This window comes from Hypanus sabinus, chromosome 1 (genome assembly GCF_030144855.1).
Source record: "Hypanus sabinus isolate sHypSab1 chromosome 1, sHypSab1.hap1, whole genome shotgun sequence".
Classification (NCBI taxonomy): Eukaryota; Metazoa; Chordata; class Chondrichthyes; order Myliobatiformes; family Dasyatidae; genus Hypanus; species Hypanus sabinus.
In genome coordinates, this window is record NC_082706.1 from 31,320,271 (window position 1) to 31,332,949 (window position 12,679).

A 12,679-nucleotide genomic window follows, 5' to 3' on the forward strand; every position below is an offset into this window, starting at 1 on the left:
TGAAATTTGTTTGTCTTCTTCTTCAATGGACTAATTGTTACTGCAAAGAGAAAGAGATGGCAAGGATAATAATTGTAAGGCCACACAACATGGTGTAAAGTGCTCAGCCCATCCATTCCCCCTTCTTCCACTTTTTCCTATCAAACATTTATCAAATATCGTTTTGCTGCTGTGTCACAGCCCCAGAAAGTCAGCTTAGATCCCGATTTCATCTGGCACTGGTGCTGAGTTTGCAAATTTTCCCTGTTGCCACAAGGTCTTGCTCCTATTATTTCCCTTGTTACATGTTTGGGGCAAAATGGGCAGATGGGAGTTGAAGGACATGTGAGTGAGAAAGGCTACAGAGAAGTAAGCAGAGGAATGGGACTGCTGTAGATATACTGAGAGCCGGTGCCATCACTGATAATAAAATTAAATTAGTAACTGGACCCTGAACACACACACTCTTATGACTAGGCCACACTTTATTTTACTTACACACATGGAGAACACCATGGCCCCTGTCACCACACTGTTCTGAAAATAAAAATGCCATGTTTATATAGAATTGTCTTAACAATTATGGACATTGACCACATGGGTAGATTGTGTATGTTTACGTATGTAAGCTATCCTTACTTGCAAGATCAATCACGTTAGAGGTGTTAAAAGTCAATAGAAACTACAAAGTGACAGCCGATGTTACTTTGAAGTTAGTAAAGGAACTAGCCCTTAGCTGTTGGATGTGTTTCGCATCTTTCTATACATTTTTATCTCATCTGCCTCCGTATCCCCCTCCCCCACTGTGTAAAGGGAAACTATGTACTTCAAAGATATTTCCAGAAAGAGTCTCACTTCAGGGGCTCCACTCACAGAGTTTGAATTTACACAGTCACAGTCATCCTCGCCTACCTTGTCTATAGTAAGCAAGGGTAGATCCAGCAGTCTCACATCAAAGATCTCCCTTGTCTCGGTTGACTATACACTGCCACAGTCATCCTTGGCTAGATATTGTTTTTAACCCTTGCCTTACCACAGCTCCCACACCAGCATAAACTCAAAAGGTCAAATGGCATCCGTAGACTTATGGAGCCATAAAAGAGAGAAGCAGGTCTTCTGGCTTAATATGTCCGTGCCATGTGCTCTTAATATGTCCTGTTCTTGTGCTGAAGCGTTCTATCACTTTGTGTCAGCCACCAGCTACCAGTGTATCCATCTTTTGCAAACCCTTTAGTAGTTGCATAGACACCTGAAGGGTAGACTATCTGTTGGATGGAAGCGACCAACAAATCTGATAGAGGCAGTTGCCAAGTTTTTAAGCTCACCAGTGGGAGGTGGTCCTTTAGCACTGCTGGCCCAACACCTTGAGGGAGTCTTGATCATAAGCGGGCCAATACCCCCGAAGACAGGTAACAGAACAACTGATGATCCCACTAGTGATAGCACAGGACAGTTAACATCTTAGTCCAAGTGTATTTTTAATTCAATTCAGCCACCAGCTACCTACCTTTATTATTCCCACTTGCCAGCTCTTGCAACATTGCCTCATGTATCGTTGGTTTCAAGCTCACCATTAATTACAGAGATGTAAAGTTAATGAATGCAATCATTGTTTTGTTTAATTCCATGTCTTCCATTCCACACAATAGCAGCCTTATTTCAGACCTTACCTTACCTTATTACTGAAATTGGTATTGGTTTATCACGATCACATGTACTGAGATACAGTGATAATCTTGCCTTGCATTCACTTCAAACAGATCACCCAGTACTTTGAGGTAAAACAACATAAAACAATAACAGAATGTGGAATAAGGTAGAACAGCCATGGAAAAAGTTCAGTGCAGGTAAACAGTAAAATCATAATGATATGAGTCCATCTTATTGTCCAAGTCACAAGAAAATAGGAGAAATATGAGTAACTTTCGACCATGCTTTCTGCCAGTGAATTGCAGGCTAAAGCAACACAATAAAAAAAAAACTATAGTCTTCTCACATCATTTTTTTTTGCCAAAATCTTCATTCTAGCCTTCACGTCATGGAAGGCAGTGCCCCTAACCTCAGCCAAGCAAAGCACTTCATGCCTCTGAGTAACCTGTCCTGACATTCAGAGGGACAATAAATCAGCCATTATAGACTGGCAGAATAGACATAAGACCATAAGATTTAAGAGCAGAAGTAGGCCATTCAGCCCATTGAGTCTGCTCCACCATTCAATCATGGGCTGATCCACTTCATCCAGTCATCCCCACTCCCCTGCTTTCTCCCCATACCCTTTGATGCCCTGGCTAATCAAGAGCCTATCTATCTCTGCCTTAAATACACCCAATGACTTGGCCTCCACAGCCGCTCGTGACAACAAATTCCACAGATTTACCACCCTCTGACTAAAGTACGTAATTTCTCTGCATCTCAGTTCTAAAAGGACGTCCTTCAATCCTGAAGTTGTGCCCTCTTGTCTTAGAATCCCCTTCCATGGGAAATAACTTTACCATATCTAATCTGTTCAGGCCTTTTAACATTTGGAATGATTCTATGAGATCCAGGGAATACAGCCCAAGAGCTGCCAGCAGTTCCTCGCACAGCAACCCTTTCATTCCTGGAATCATTCTCATGAATCTTCTCTGAATTCTCTCCAATGTCAGTATGTCCTTTCTAAAATAAGGAGCTCAAAATTGCACACAGTACTCCAAGTGTGGTCTCAAAAGTGCCTTATGGAGCCTCAACATGATGAGCTGGATGTCCCAATTCTCTTCCTATGTCGTATGGTCACCCTCTTAGTCCCAATATACCCAGTCATTACTGACATCCATGGTCTGCTCCTGTTCAATCTCCTGCAACCTCTCAAAAGCCTTGGCTTCTTTCAAAAGCGTGATATCATGAACTGAACTGCAGCTGGCTACCTCATTGGCTGGTGGTGGCAATGGTATAGTCTTCTTCCTTGCCATTCATCAGACAATTATACCAAGTCCTAATTTTAGTGAGTTCCACTCCTCTTGCACAATATAAAGACAGTGTTGATATCATTTTTGATGGTCAAGTGATGGGGAGGAGGAAGCTTTGGCCATCACGTGGTACACTAAATGGGATTAATTCTGGGGTGGGAGTTGAGAAGAATGTGGTAAGAACAGAAAAAATGGAATCAATGTAGAAGGAGTGTAAAAGGATGGTTGATGTTCAGCATCGACTCAGTAGACTGAAGGGCCTGTTTCATGGATGTACCTCTTTAAGACATAACTCAGCACTTTAGGACCTAACCCCTCTGCTTCCCTTTTTTAACAGTGCCCAGCAAAAAAAAACTTATAAATCTAAAGTTTTTGGATTTATTTTAGCAGTGCTATAATGCAAATAACCTCAGTATTCCTCAAAAACTGTCCTGAAGCAAACCTTTTAGAAATAAGCTACTAATTTTTATAAGCCTGAAAATCTGGTTTTATGGAATTGTGTTCCTGGTAGGGAGTCTTCTTTGCCAACAACAGCACACTCTATACACTGAAAAACCTTCCTTCCTTTTGTGCGTTTAAGTTTTTCCAGATATGGACTCCCTGCACGAGAGTCTCTCTCCCAGGAGGACGATTTCACAAAATCAGCTGCAGATAACGACACCACTTAATTAGTGCACAGTAGTAATTGAAATCCACTAACATGTAACAACTGCACTGAGGTTTTGGTTGTGTGGGGTGGAACACAAGGAATTGAACAAAAAACAACAGGATCAATTAAGGAGGGTCTGTCCTGCATTTGCAACCCACCTTCTCATGCTCTAATGGCTCTACTGTGCTGCAAACCATTAATTACTTCCATACAAGGGCTGGTACTCTGTGGGCAGCGACAGTCTTCCTACTGTCAGGCCCCAAGGTTAGCAACCCTATTTGTTTGATTGAAGGAAGCTAAGAGCACAAGTTCTTGGGCCTAGAATCCGGAACCTTGAACAATTGTTGCAGAAACTTGAGTTCAAATCCTAACACTGCCACTGATGAATTTAAACTCAGTTAGTCATTCACACTAGGAATATAAACTTTACTTTACACATAGGATCAGCATTCAATTCCTCCACCTACTCAGTTCAATAATTAACAGGTTAACATGCCAATAATAGGAGAAAGCAAAGGAATAATATGGAACCAACATGTATGAAATTTAAACCCACTCTAGCCATTATTTTTGCATGGCATCATGAATGAAATTATTTGTACTGAGAGGAAATATGGTCCCTCAGGACAACAGTGTGAAAGTGATCAGCTTATGATCAAGAAATTTGGGTCACTGTTCATTTTAGTGTCTCACACGGGAAAGGGCATTTAAGCCATAGTGAAATGAGCTAACCACTGTTATTGAGTTCTTACCTCTAAATCCAAATATTAGACTTGGAGTTTTGTGATGTATAGAATCATGATGGATCTAGATAGGATGAATGCACAGACTTTAGTCCCAAAGGAAGGGAACTAAAAGCCAGAGGGGATAGGTCTAAGGTGAGAGGTGAAAGATTTGGAAGTGACCTGAGGGGCAAATTCACATCGAGCATGGTGCACATATGGAGTGACACACTGCAGGAAGTGGTTGAGGCAGGTACAATAACAGTATTTAAAAGATCAAGTAAGATGTTTGGAAGAGCTTAGAGGGGTATGGACCAAATGCGGGCAAATGGGATTTGCTCGGTGGGCACCATATGAGTTGGGTTTCTATGATTCTAAGTCCTTTGAGCATCTCTGCAAGGGTTTCACAATCAGACATCCACCAAGAAATATCAATCCTCAATGCAGGGGAAATTAGTCTATATTATGTGTTGACAAGCTCAATTTCTCTTTCGTAGTACAGCACCAGATGGGACCATAAGAAGGTCTTTCCTAGTGCCCCTCCATTGATACCATCACTCTCCCTCCACCCACTGCTCATTCTCAGACCCAGATGGTCCAAGATGTTATCCCATGACTGATCAAAATGCCCATTTCCACAAACTTGGCCCCACTCCCATTCTCACCCTCACCCACACCCCACTGCCACCAGCTATCATCAGAGCATTGCAAGCAGAAGGGCAAGGTAGGTTCAGTTGTACAAGAGATAGAACGTAGTACACTAGAGAACAGAACAGGCCCTTCAGCCCACAATGTTGTACCATCCTTTAAGATCAATCTAACCCTTTCCTCAGATTCCTATTATCCATGTGCCTGTCTCAAAGTTTCTTAACTGTCTCTACCACCACCTCCAGCAGGCCGTATCACATGCACACAACTCACTGTGTTTAAACTTACCTCTGACATTCCCCTACACCTTCCTCCAGTTATCTTAAATTATGCCCACTGTTAACAGTTTCCATCCTGGGAAAAGTCTCTGGCTGTCCACTTGATCTATGCCTCATATCATCTTGTTCTTCTCTATCAGGTCACATCTCATTCTTCTTCACTCCAAAGAGAAATGCCCTCACTCATTCAACCTATCCTCCAGGACATGCTCTCCAATCTAGGCAGAATTCTGGTAAATCTCCTCTGCACCCTCCCTAAAGCTTTTACATTCTTTCTGTAATGAGATAAGCCGAACTGAACACATTATTCCAAGTCAGTTTAACAAAAGTTACAAAGAGTTACATTACCTTGTGACTCTGGAACTCAATCCCCCAATGAATGATGGCCAGCACACCATACGCCACACCCTTTCAATTTGCATTGTAACATTGAGGAATCTATGGATCTATCTCAAGATCCCTCTGTCTCCACACTGCTAGGAATCCTGCCATTAACGCTGTATTCTGCCTTCAAATTCAACTTTCCAAAGTGAATCACTTCACACTTTTCTGGGTTGAACTCCAGCAATACAACAAACAAGTTTGGAATTAGTTTTCATTGTCTAGCAGGAGATGCTGCTTCATTGCTCTAGCAACCAAGATTTTATCCTGAACCCAACTGCAGTCTTGGATTTTATAGTTTCTCCTGTGACCAGAAGAGTTTCCAATGGTGTTCATGTCCTCCCACTTCTTGATGACATGTAAAGGTAAATTACCCCCTAGTGTAAGGAAATTGGGACAAGAATCAAAGGGAAGCTGATAGGTGAAAGATGGATAAGGTGTAATACACCAGGGAAATATGGGATTTATGGGATTACTCTCTCGGGAGTTGGCATGGGTTCAGTGGGCCAATTGGCCTCCTTGTCTTTAACAAATTGAAGTCAGCACATCATCTATTACATTCACTGCAGCTTCCAGAAAAGCTTGTAATGGTGGCATTGATTGAAAAATATCACTAAGAACAAATCTTTCCACTTGTCCTAACATTAGTGGGATCCTGTCTGAGCACACTCCACCTGAAAAGTAGTGCATCACACCCTCAGTACACTGCCGTGACTCTTTGATGGTGCTTGTACCAGTCTTTCTTGTGGCACTCCAAAACTACACTTTACCCTTCTCCTTCAGAAATGTTACAATATTATAATGTGCTGGTATATAAGTATCATTAATTTGGTTTGTTAATAATTAGAAAACTTAAATAGGGAACACAGAGACCAGAACAACCAAAACTATACTTGAATACTCCATAAAATTCAGGAAGTAGGAAATATATTAATGGAAAGAACCCCTACTGCCATTTTGGCACAAGTGGTAAGGAATCAAAATGTTATCCAGCAATGTAACTATAAGCTTTCCAATACTTTGAAGACAAAGTATATTTTGCAAAGAGATTGTTGAGCTCACTGCTATTGATTGTTGTAATGGCATTGCTCATTGGAAACTACAAGAATCCTCAATTCTTAACGTTGTCCAATGTTTCCATCTCCTTAAATGTCACATTGAGGTTTACTGCCCACGTCATAGCTTAAGCCTGATGTTGATCATTGGGTGTTTGTTATACAGGATCATGGAGACATACAGCTTAAAGGCAAGACCTTCAGACAGCTTGGTCCACACTGACCATCAGTGACACACACAAAATGCTGGAGGGACTTTCTCCTGCCCATCAAAGACCTAATTCTACATGAATCCCACCTTCTATTCTTCCAATATTGCTATCAACTCCCCACCCAGATTCTACCACTCGCTTCTACACTGTGGGCAATTTACAGTGGCCAATTGACTTACCAATCTGCATGCAATTGGAATGTGCGAGGAAACCACAACACCCAGGGGAACCCATGTGGTCACAGGGAGAAGATGGAAACCCTTCATGGACTGCATCGGAGTTCAGGATTAACCTGGGTCTTCCAGTGCTCCACTAGCAATGCCATTGAGTCTATTGTTATCTCTTTACATGGCCTCATCTTCCTAGATCCCCCTAGCATTATAACACTCACACTCCTCGGGCATAACCTTCCACCGCCAATTCTAATTGCTCCTCCATTGCAGTTATGCCTTGAAGCACAACATGTGTCCCTCTAATTTTTTTATATAGCTGTGTGGACCAACTGAGAAGGAAATTTTTATAAAGGCTGAAAACTGTGCAGAGTTTATTTTTTTTAATATACATTGTATGAATATTGACTAGACAGAATCAGCATTCAGCAGGGCAGGCAATTTATTAACAATGAGCTATTGACTTCCATTCTGTGTATATTCTTACAATTTCTAACCTGAAACATTAAAAATGTAAATACATTGAAGACCTAAAATGCTTCAAAGTAAAGACTGTGGTACATTAATTACTTAGAAAATTTATGAATTATATTCATTAACGTGATTAATTACAGGGCACTTCACAATTATGTTAGCATAGATTTCATAATCATTTTAGCATAATTTCCAAATTATATCATGTTTTATAAAATAAAATTCCAGCTGCATGGAAGCAAAGGCTACGTGCATGGGAGCGTTTCAGCTACCGTGTGGCCACACACTCGTGCAGCTTAAAGGGAACAGTATCCAGGCAGCAAATCCCAAATTCTGCTTTCCCATCTCTGAATTAGAATTGGAGTAAGGCTCGTTATCACAATTGCATATGAAGTGAAGTTGTTATTTTGCAGCAGCAGTACAGTGTAAAGGCATAAAATCACAATAAACTACAAAATAAATAGAGTGCAAAACAAGGAATTATAGGTTGTGTTCATGGACTTATGTCTAAGTGTGTCTAAGCTCCTATACCTCCTCCCTGATAGTCGTAACAAGAAGAAGGCATTTTTTCTAATATAAAACCTTCTAACTTGGCTTGGAATTAAATTTTAATTAATATGATCCCATGTATGCCAATCTGTTATTGTTACAGCAGACATGTATCTGGTCCCTGTCACATATGGTATGGAACAAAAATCCAGCCTCAGTTTTAAGCGCATTGTGCAGGAAGACATCTATTTATCCAACTTGTTTGTCTTATTTACTTAATAGAAACCATTTTCCATGTGGTTTTGTAGACTGTGGTTTTATTCTATTCTTAATTAAAACCTTTCAATCCATCTTCTTTATTCCCAGTTTCTGCATTTCATAATCGCGGTGTCATTATCAGCAGATGATGAAGATCAAAAACTGCAGATGACAAAAATCTAAAATGAAAACAGAATTCAACAATTTTTTCTTCTGTTTGCATGAGTACTCACCATTTGTGTTGAAGTTTATGTATCCGTAATACTCAGTTTTTCTCTCTCCAGAGTCCGACTGACCAGCCTTCTCCTTTCACTTTCAATTTCCAGCAACATTTTGACCAACTTTTTTCACCTTTCAAGTGGCCCTTTGTTTTCTGCACTTACTCACTATGTCTTCCTTTTCTTTCTTTATGTCTCCATCTTTATGTCTTTTTCTCTGACTCCTTCCTCTCTCTCACTCCTTCCTTTCATTTTCCCAGTCTCCTTATCTCTCTTGTCTCTGCTGCCTCACTTTCGCTATCTCACTCTCTCTCCCTTCTTTCTTTCTCTCTCCCTGTCTTTATACACCCTTTCTTTATCTTTTTCTGTCTGACTCTCTCTCTCCCTCTCTCTCTCCCTCCCCCCCCCCCTCTCTGTAACTGCTCTCATCAATCTATCAACCAACTGGCTCTTTAACAAGCAGAATAACCATAGGCACTTCTCTCCTCAGAGATATTTCCATTGTTCTATCTATTTCTACCCATCACAGCACCTTGCAGCAATTTAAAGCTATCTTGCTTTCCCATTTTCCCAATTTTGACCTGAAACACTAACATTACAGGATAGCAACTGTATGCTGCAGTACGTCTGGAGTTTCCAAGAAATGAATTTTAGAGACCGAGTACAATGCACTGACACTACTATCAGGCCTGATTGGAGGTGTCGAAGATGGATGAAGATAAAGCTCTTTGTAGACTTTGCTTTTAAATTTCTTCAAAACCGGCCTGAGTCCATCCTCTTAAAATAAATTATTTTGAAACTCTAGCTGAATAGAATAATTAGCCTAAGATCCAAAGTGTCTCTATTATAGTTAATAGCCAAACTGGAATCTCACAAGAAGTCCTCAGAAACTGATTAAATATTCAATTAATTCATCAGAGTGTGGCTACTAGAGCAGTGGAGACAGTGCAGATGAGAATCACAAAGACTTTGCCAGTCCTGGAGACTTTTACATAAATGGGATGTGATTTGGTGTTGCTTTCTGTGAATCAGTGGAGGCTGAGGCAAGATTAAACAATGGGATACAAAAAGGAAGGACATATTTTCCTTAGCAGAGAGGTCAATAACTCAGTGGTGGAGGCTTGGGAAATTGGGAAGAAGGAGTAAAGAGAAATCAAGGAAGAGGTTTTCTACCAATGTTGAACTGATTGCCCAAAAGAGCAAAGGAGGCAAAAATGTTCAGCGCATTTATATGGACAGGTCCTTCTTAGCTTAGGAAGTCCTGATTTACGTATAAAGCCCATGCAAATGACCCTGTATTTGGAAGACCAGAGGGATGGGTTTACTGGTCTTTGGGAGGCTGCAGATATCTTCGTCGTGCAAGAGCTAAGATCGCAGCCGCAGTTTTGACTTGTGGTTTGTTCCAGTTGCAGTAACAGAAAAGAACCATATCCTAGGGAGGATCTCTAACAACTGACGTGCCATACCTGTAAACTACAGTCCAATATGGAAAAGCTGGAATAACCTATTTTCCCGGCGTGGACAGGATGTTCCAAATAGCCACCTATGATTTATATTCCCATTGTATGTGAATTGAGAAGACACTTTGAGGTGAACTCTATCGAATCCTCCATTGAAAGATCAATAAAAAAATCTTCACCATTTCTATTCTATTCTTTTACCAATCCTTCTCTCCTTCTACCCCAGTTAATAATTGTACTATACAGATGTTATTCGACTCACTCTCTCCCAGAAAGACTGCTTGTAGCTAATAATTGTGACGCTCTTTTACAGCTCTTAAAATGAAAATCAAGGAAGTTAAGAAGGAGAACGGTGATCGAAAGATCATACCGCAGAAGAAGAAAAAGCCTCTGAAGCTGGGGCCACTGAAGAAAAAAGACCTGAAGAAGCTTATCTTGTACATTAAGAATGGCGCAGACTGCCCTTGCCACCAGCTGGATAACCTGAACAGTAACTTCCTCATCATGGGCCGCAAGGTGAACAAACAGAACCTCCTGACGGTTATTCATAGGTGGGATAAAAAGAGTAAGGAGGTGAGAAAAGCTGTGAAGAAAATGAAGACTCATGTGTGTCCCACATTCCAAGGGGTCTTCAAATGATTATCTGCCTGTTCTTTAAATCAAACATCTGAACTTGCACATGCTTTCATTAAAAAAACAAATTAAACTTCTTTTTCCTCAATAAAATAGGATGTTTTTTTCTTTGAACTATGATTCTTCCCTCCTCTTTTTAGATTTGCTGTGTATAATAAACATGATTCTTTGTATGTTTCTTTCTGTTGATAAGTATGATAGCATAGACTAATACGCCAGCAAGGAGGGGCAAGCTGAGACGAAAAGGTACCATGATGAATTCTGAGGCTTTTAACCAAGTTTGAGGCTGTCCAAAAAAAATAGGGGGAGGGTGTCAGAACTAACATCTGCCAGAAGAACAGTTGGAAAAAATAGATAATGTTTGGAATATCACAAGAGCTGTTGCAGTTTCTCCCCCATCAACATATCACCACCCAGTTCTTTGGGCAACCCCCTGAGAATCACAAAAAGCAAACAAGAACAGGCTTGGAAACTTTATTGAGTTATACAGTCCGGCCTGGACCGTGAGCAGTCAGCCAAGATTACAGTGTGCTGCAATCCCCCCTGGAGATGTCAGACTTGCTCAGGGACTCTGGGTATGCACAGGGTAGTCAGGAAAACCACTTGGCACCTTGCCAAAATTCCAAACTGCAAATGCTCACTGTTGCCGTTTGGACTTAATAACTAATCATCACTTTCTTCCTCTGCACAATGGCAAAATATTTTTAAAGTTAAAATATTCGTCAAAATTCATGTGCTGTGGAAGTTGGAAAGCATCCAAAGACTCCTGTGTTCATTTATTATGGCTGACAGCTTTGAACCTCTTGAATGTTCACCTAGTATTTACGAGTAATTTGGGGAATGAATCCTGTGTAATGAACAAACTAAGAACCTTAGGAGAAGCTTCAGTTAGAAATTACTTTTGTTAATGTAGCTTTGAAGACACAACAATAAGCAAAACATTTTGACATTGAGCTTCACTGCTGTTGGTGCTTCTCAAGAAATCTTTTACATACTGAAAATGAAGCCTTGTAAATTTTAATTAGCTATCAGCAGCTTCTTTTTTTGTGTTTTGTTTCTGTTTTTTTTTGCTTTATAATCATTTATTTTCTTCCAGATTTATGTTTTCTCAGCAAAGCAATGGTATGCAGTGTTTCAATATCACACTGAATTCTTTTAATTTTGGTTCAATTTGTTATTAGCTCATTTACTCAAAGTTATAAGAATTAAGGTCATAGACACATAGCTAAATATGTACATGCGTTGCATTCTTGATCTAAGTGCACTGTGAATGTATATCAATCTGCCATGAAAAGGAATCTGGATAACTATTGCTTTCAACTGGTCTTATGTCACACAGTTTTGGATAATTGTTCAGTTAAAGAGCTGCTTCATTTGTAGTTCCTTGTAAGTAGACCTGCTTTTTAAAAATAAATTGGTTTGAAAATAGAATTTTGTTTCCTAATCTTTGCTGCTTGTGAGGATGCACCTTGGTTCTTACAAACTATTCCACATACCCAACAGTCCCTAACTTTCAGTTATCTAGCTCCTTGGTCTCATAGGCAGAACCAACAAAAAATTGGTAGGTATTTATTTAGATCACTTTGAGAATGGCTTCTGATATTTTGTTGTAGCATAAATTGAACAGTGCAACAGGTAGTGCCATTGACTCAGGTCTCGTGCGATGAGGGTTCAGTCTTGACCTTGAATTCCATTTTGACTGTGTTGGATTCCACCCCCCCCCCCCCCCCGTAAACAGATTAAACAGTTTGCTGTACTCCTATAGGTGAGGGTAGCCAGCAGCTTCATACTCTGTTGAGATAGGGACGTCCGTGCTCTAGCATGTAATATCTGCTCTGGCAAACTGGGCAGATGAGATCTACAATGAGATTCAATGAACAGGAAAGCGGTACTGCAATGCTCCATGGAGAGCGAACAGCATGACAAGGCGCAGAAGATGTCATGGTCATCCTCTGCAACCAAGGAAGACCCCAGTTTGCGACATTTGTTCGTAACACTGGGCCTGGACATCAAGAGAGTGGAACTGCCCCAGTGCAACAGCTCTTCCACTTTAAGAACTTTCCCACACAGGTTCCCTGTCATCGTCGGGCACAATGGACAACCATCAA

The 12,679-nt window shown here is 40.6% G+C and overlaps 1 protein-coding gene across 1 annotated transcript in view; it reads left to right on the top strand.

Moving 5' to 3' along the window:
• Window positions 1-12,002, top strand: part of LOC132392288 (secreted frizzled-related protein 1-like) — a 150,750-nt gene extending 138,748 nt beyond the window's left edge. The window contains exon 3 of the mRNA XM_059966114.1: window positions 10,252-12,002. Coding sequence (XP_059822097.1) covers window positions 10,252-10,577 — 326 coding nt within the window. The 3' untranslated portion in view covers window positions 10,578-12,002. The remainder of the gene's footprint in view (window positions 1-10,251) is intronic.
• The last annotated feature ends 677 nt before the right edge of the window (window positions 12,003-12,679 follow it).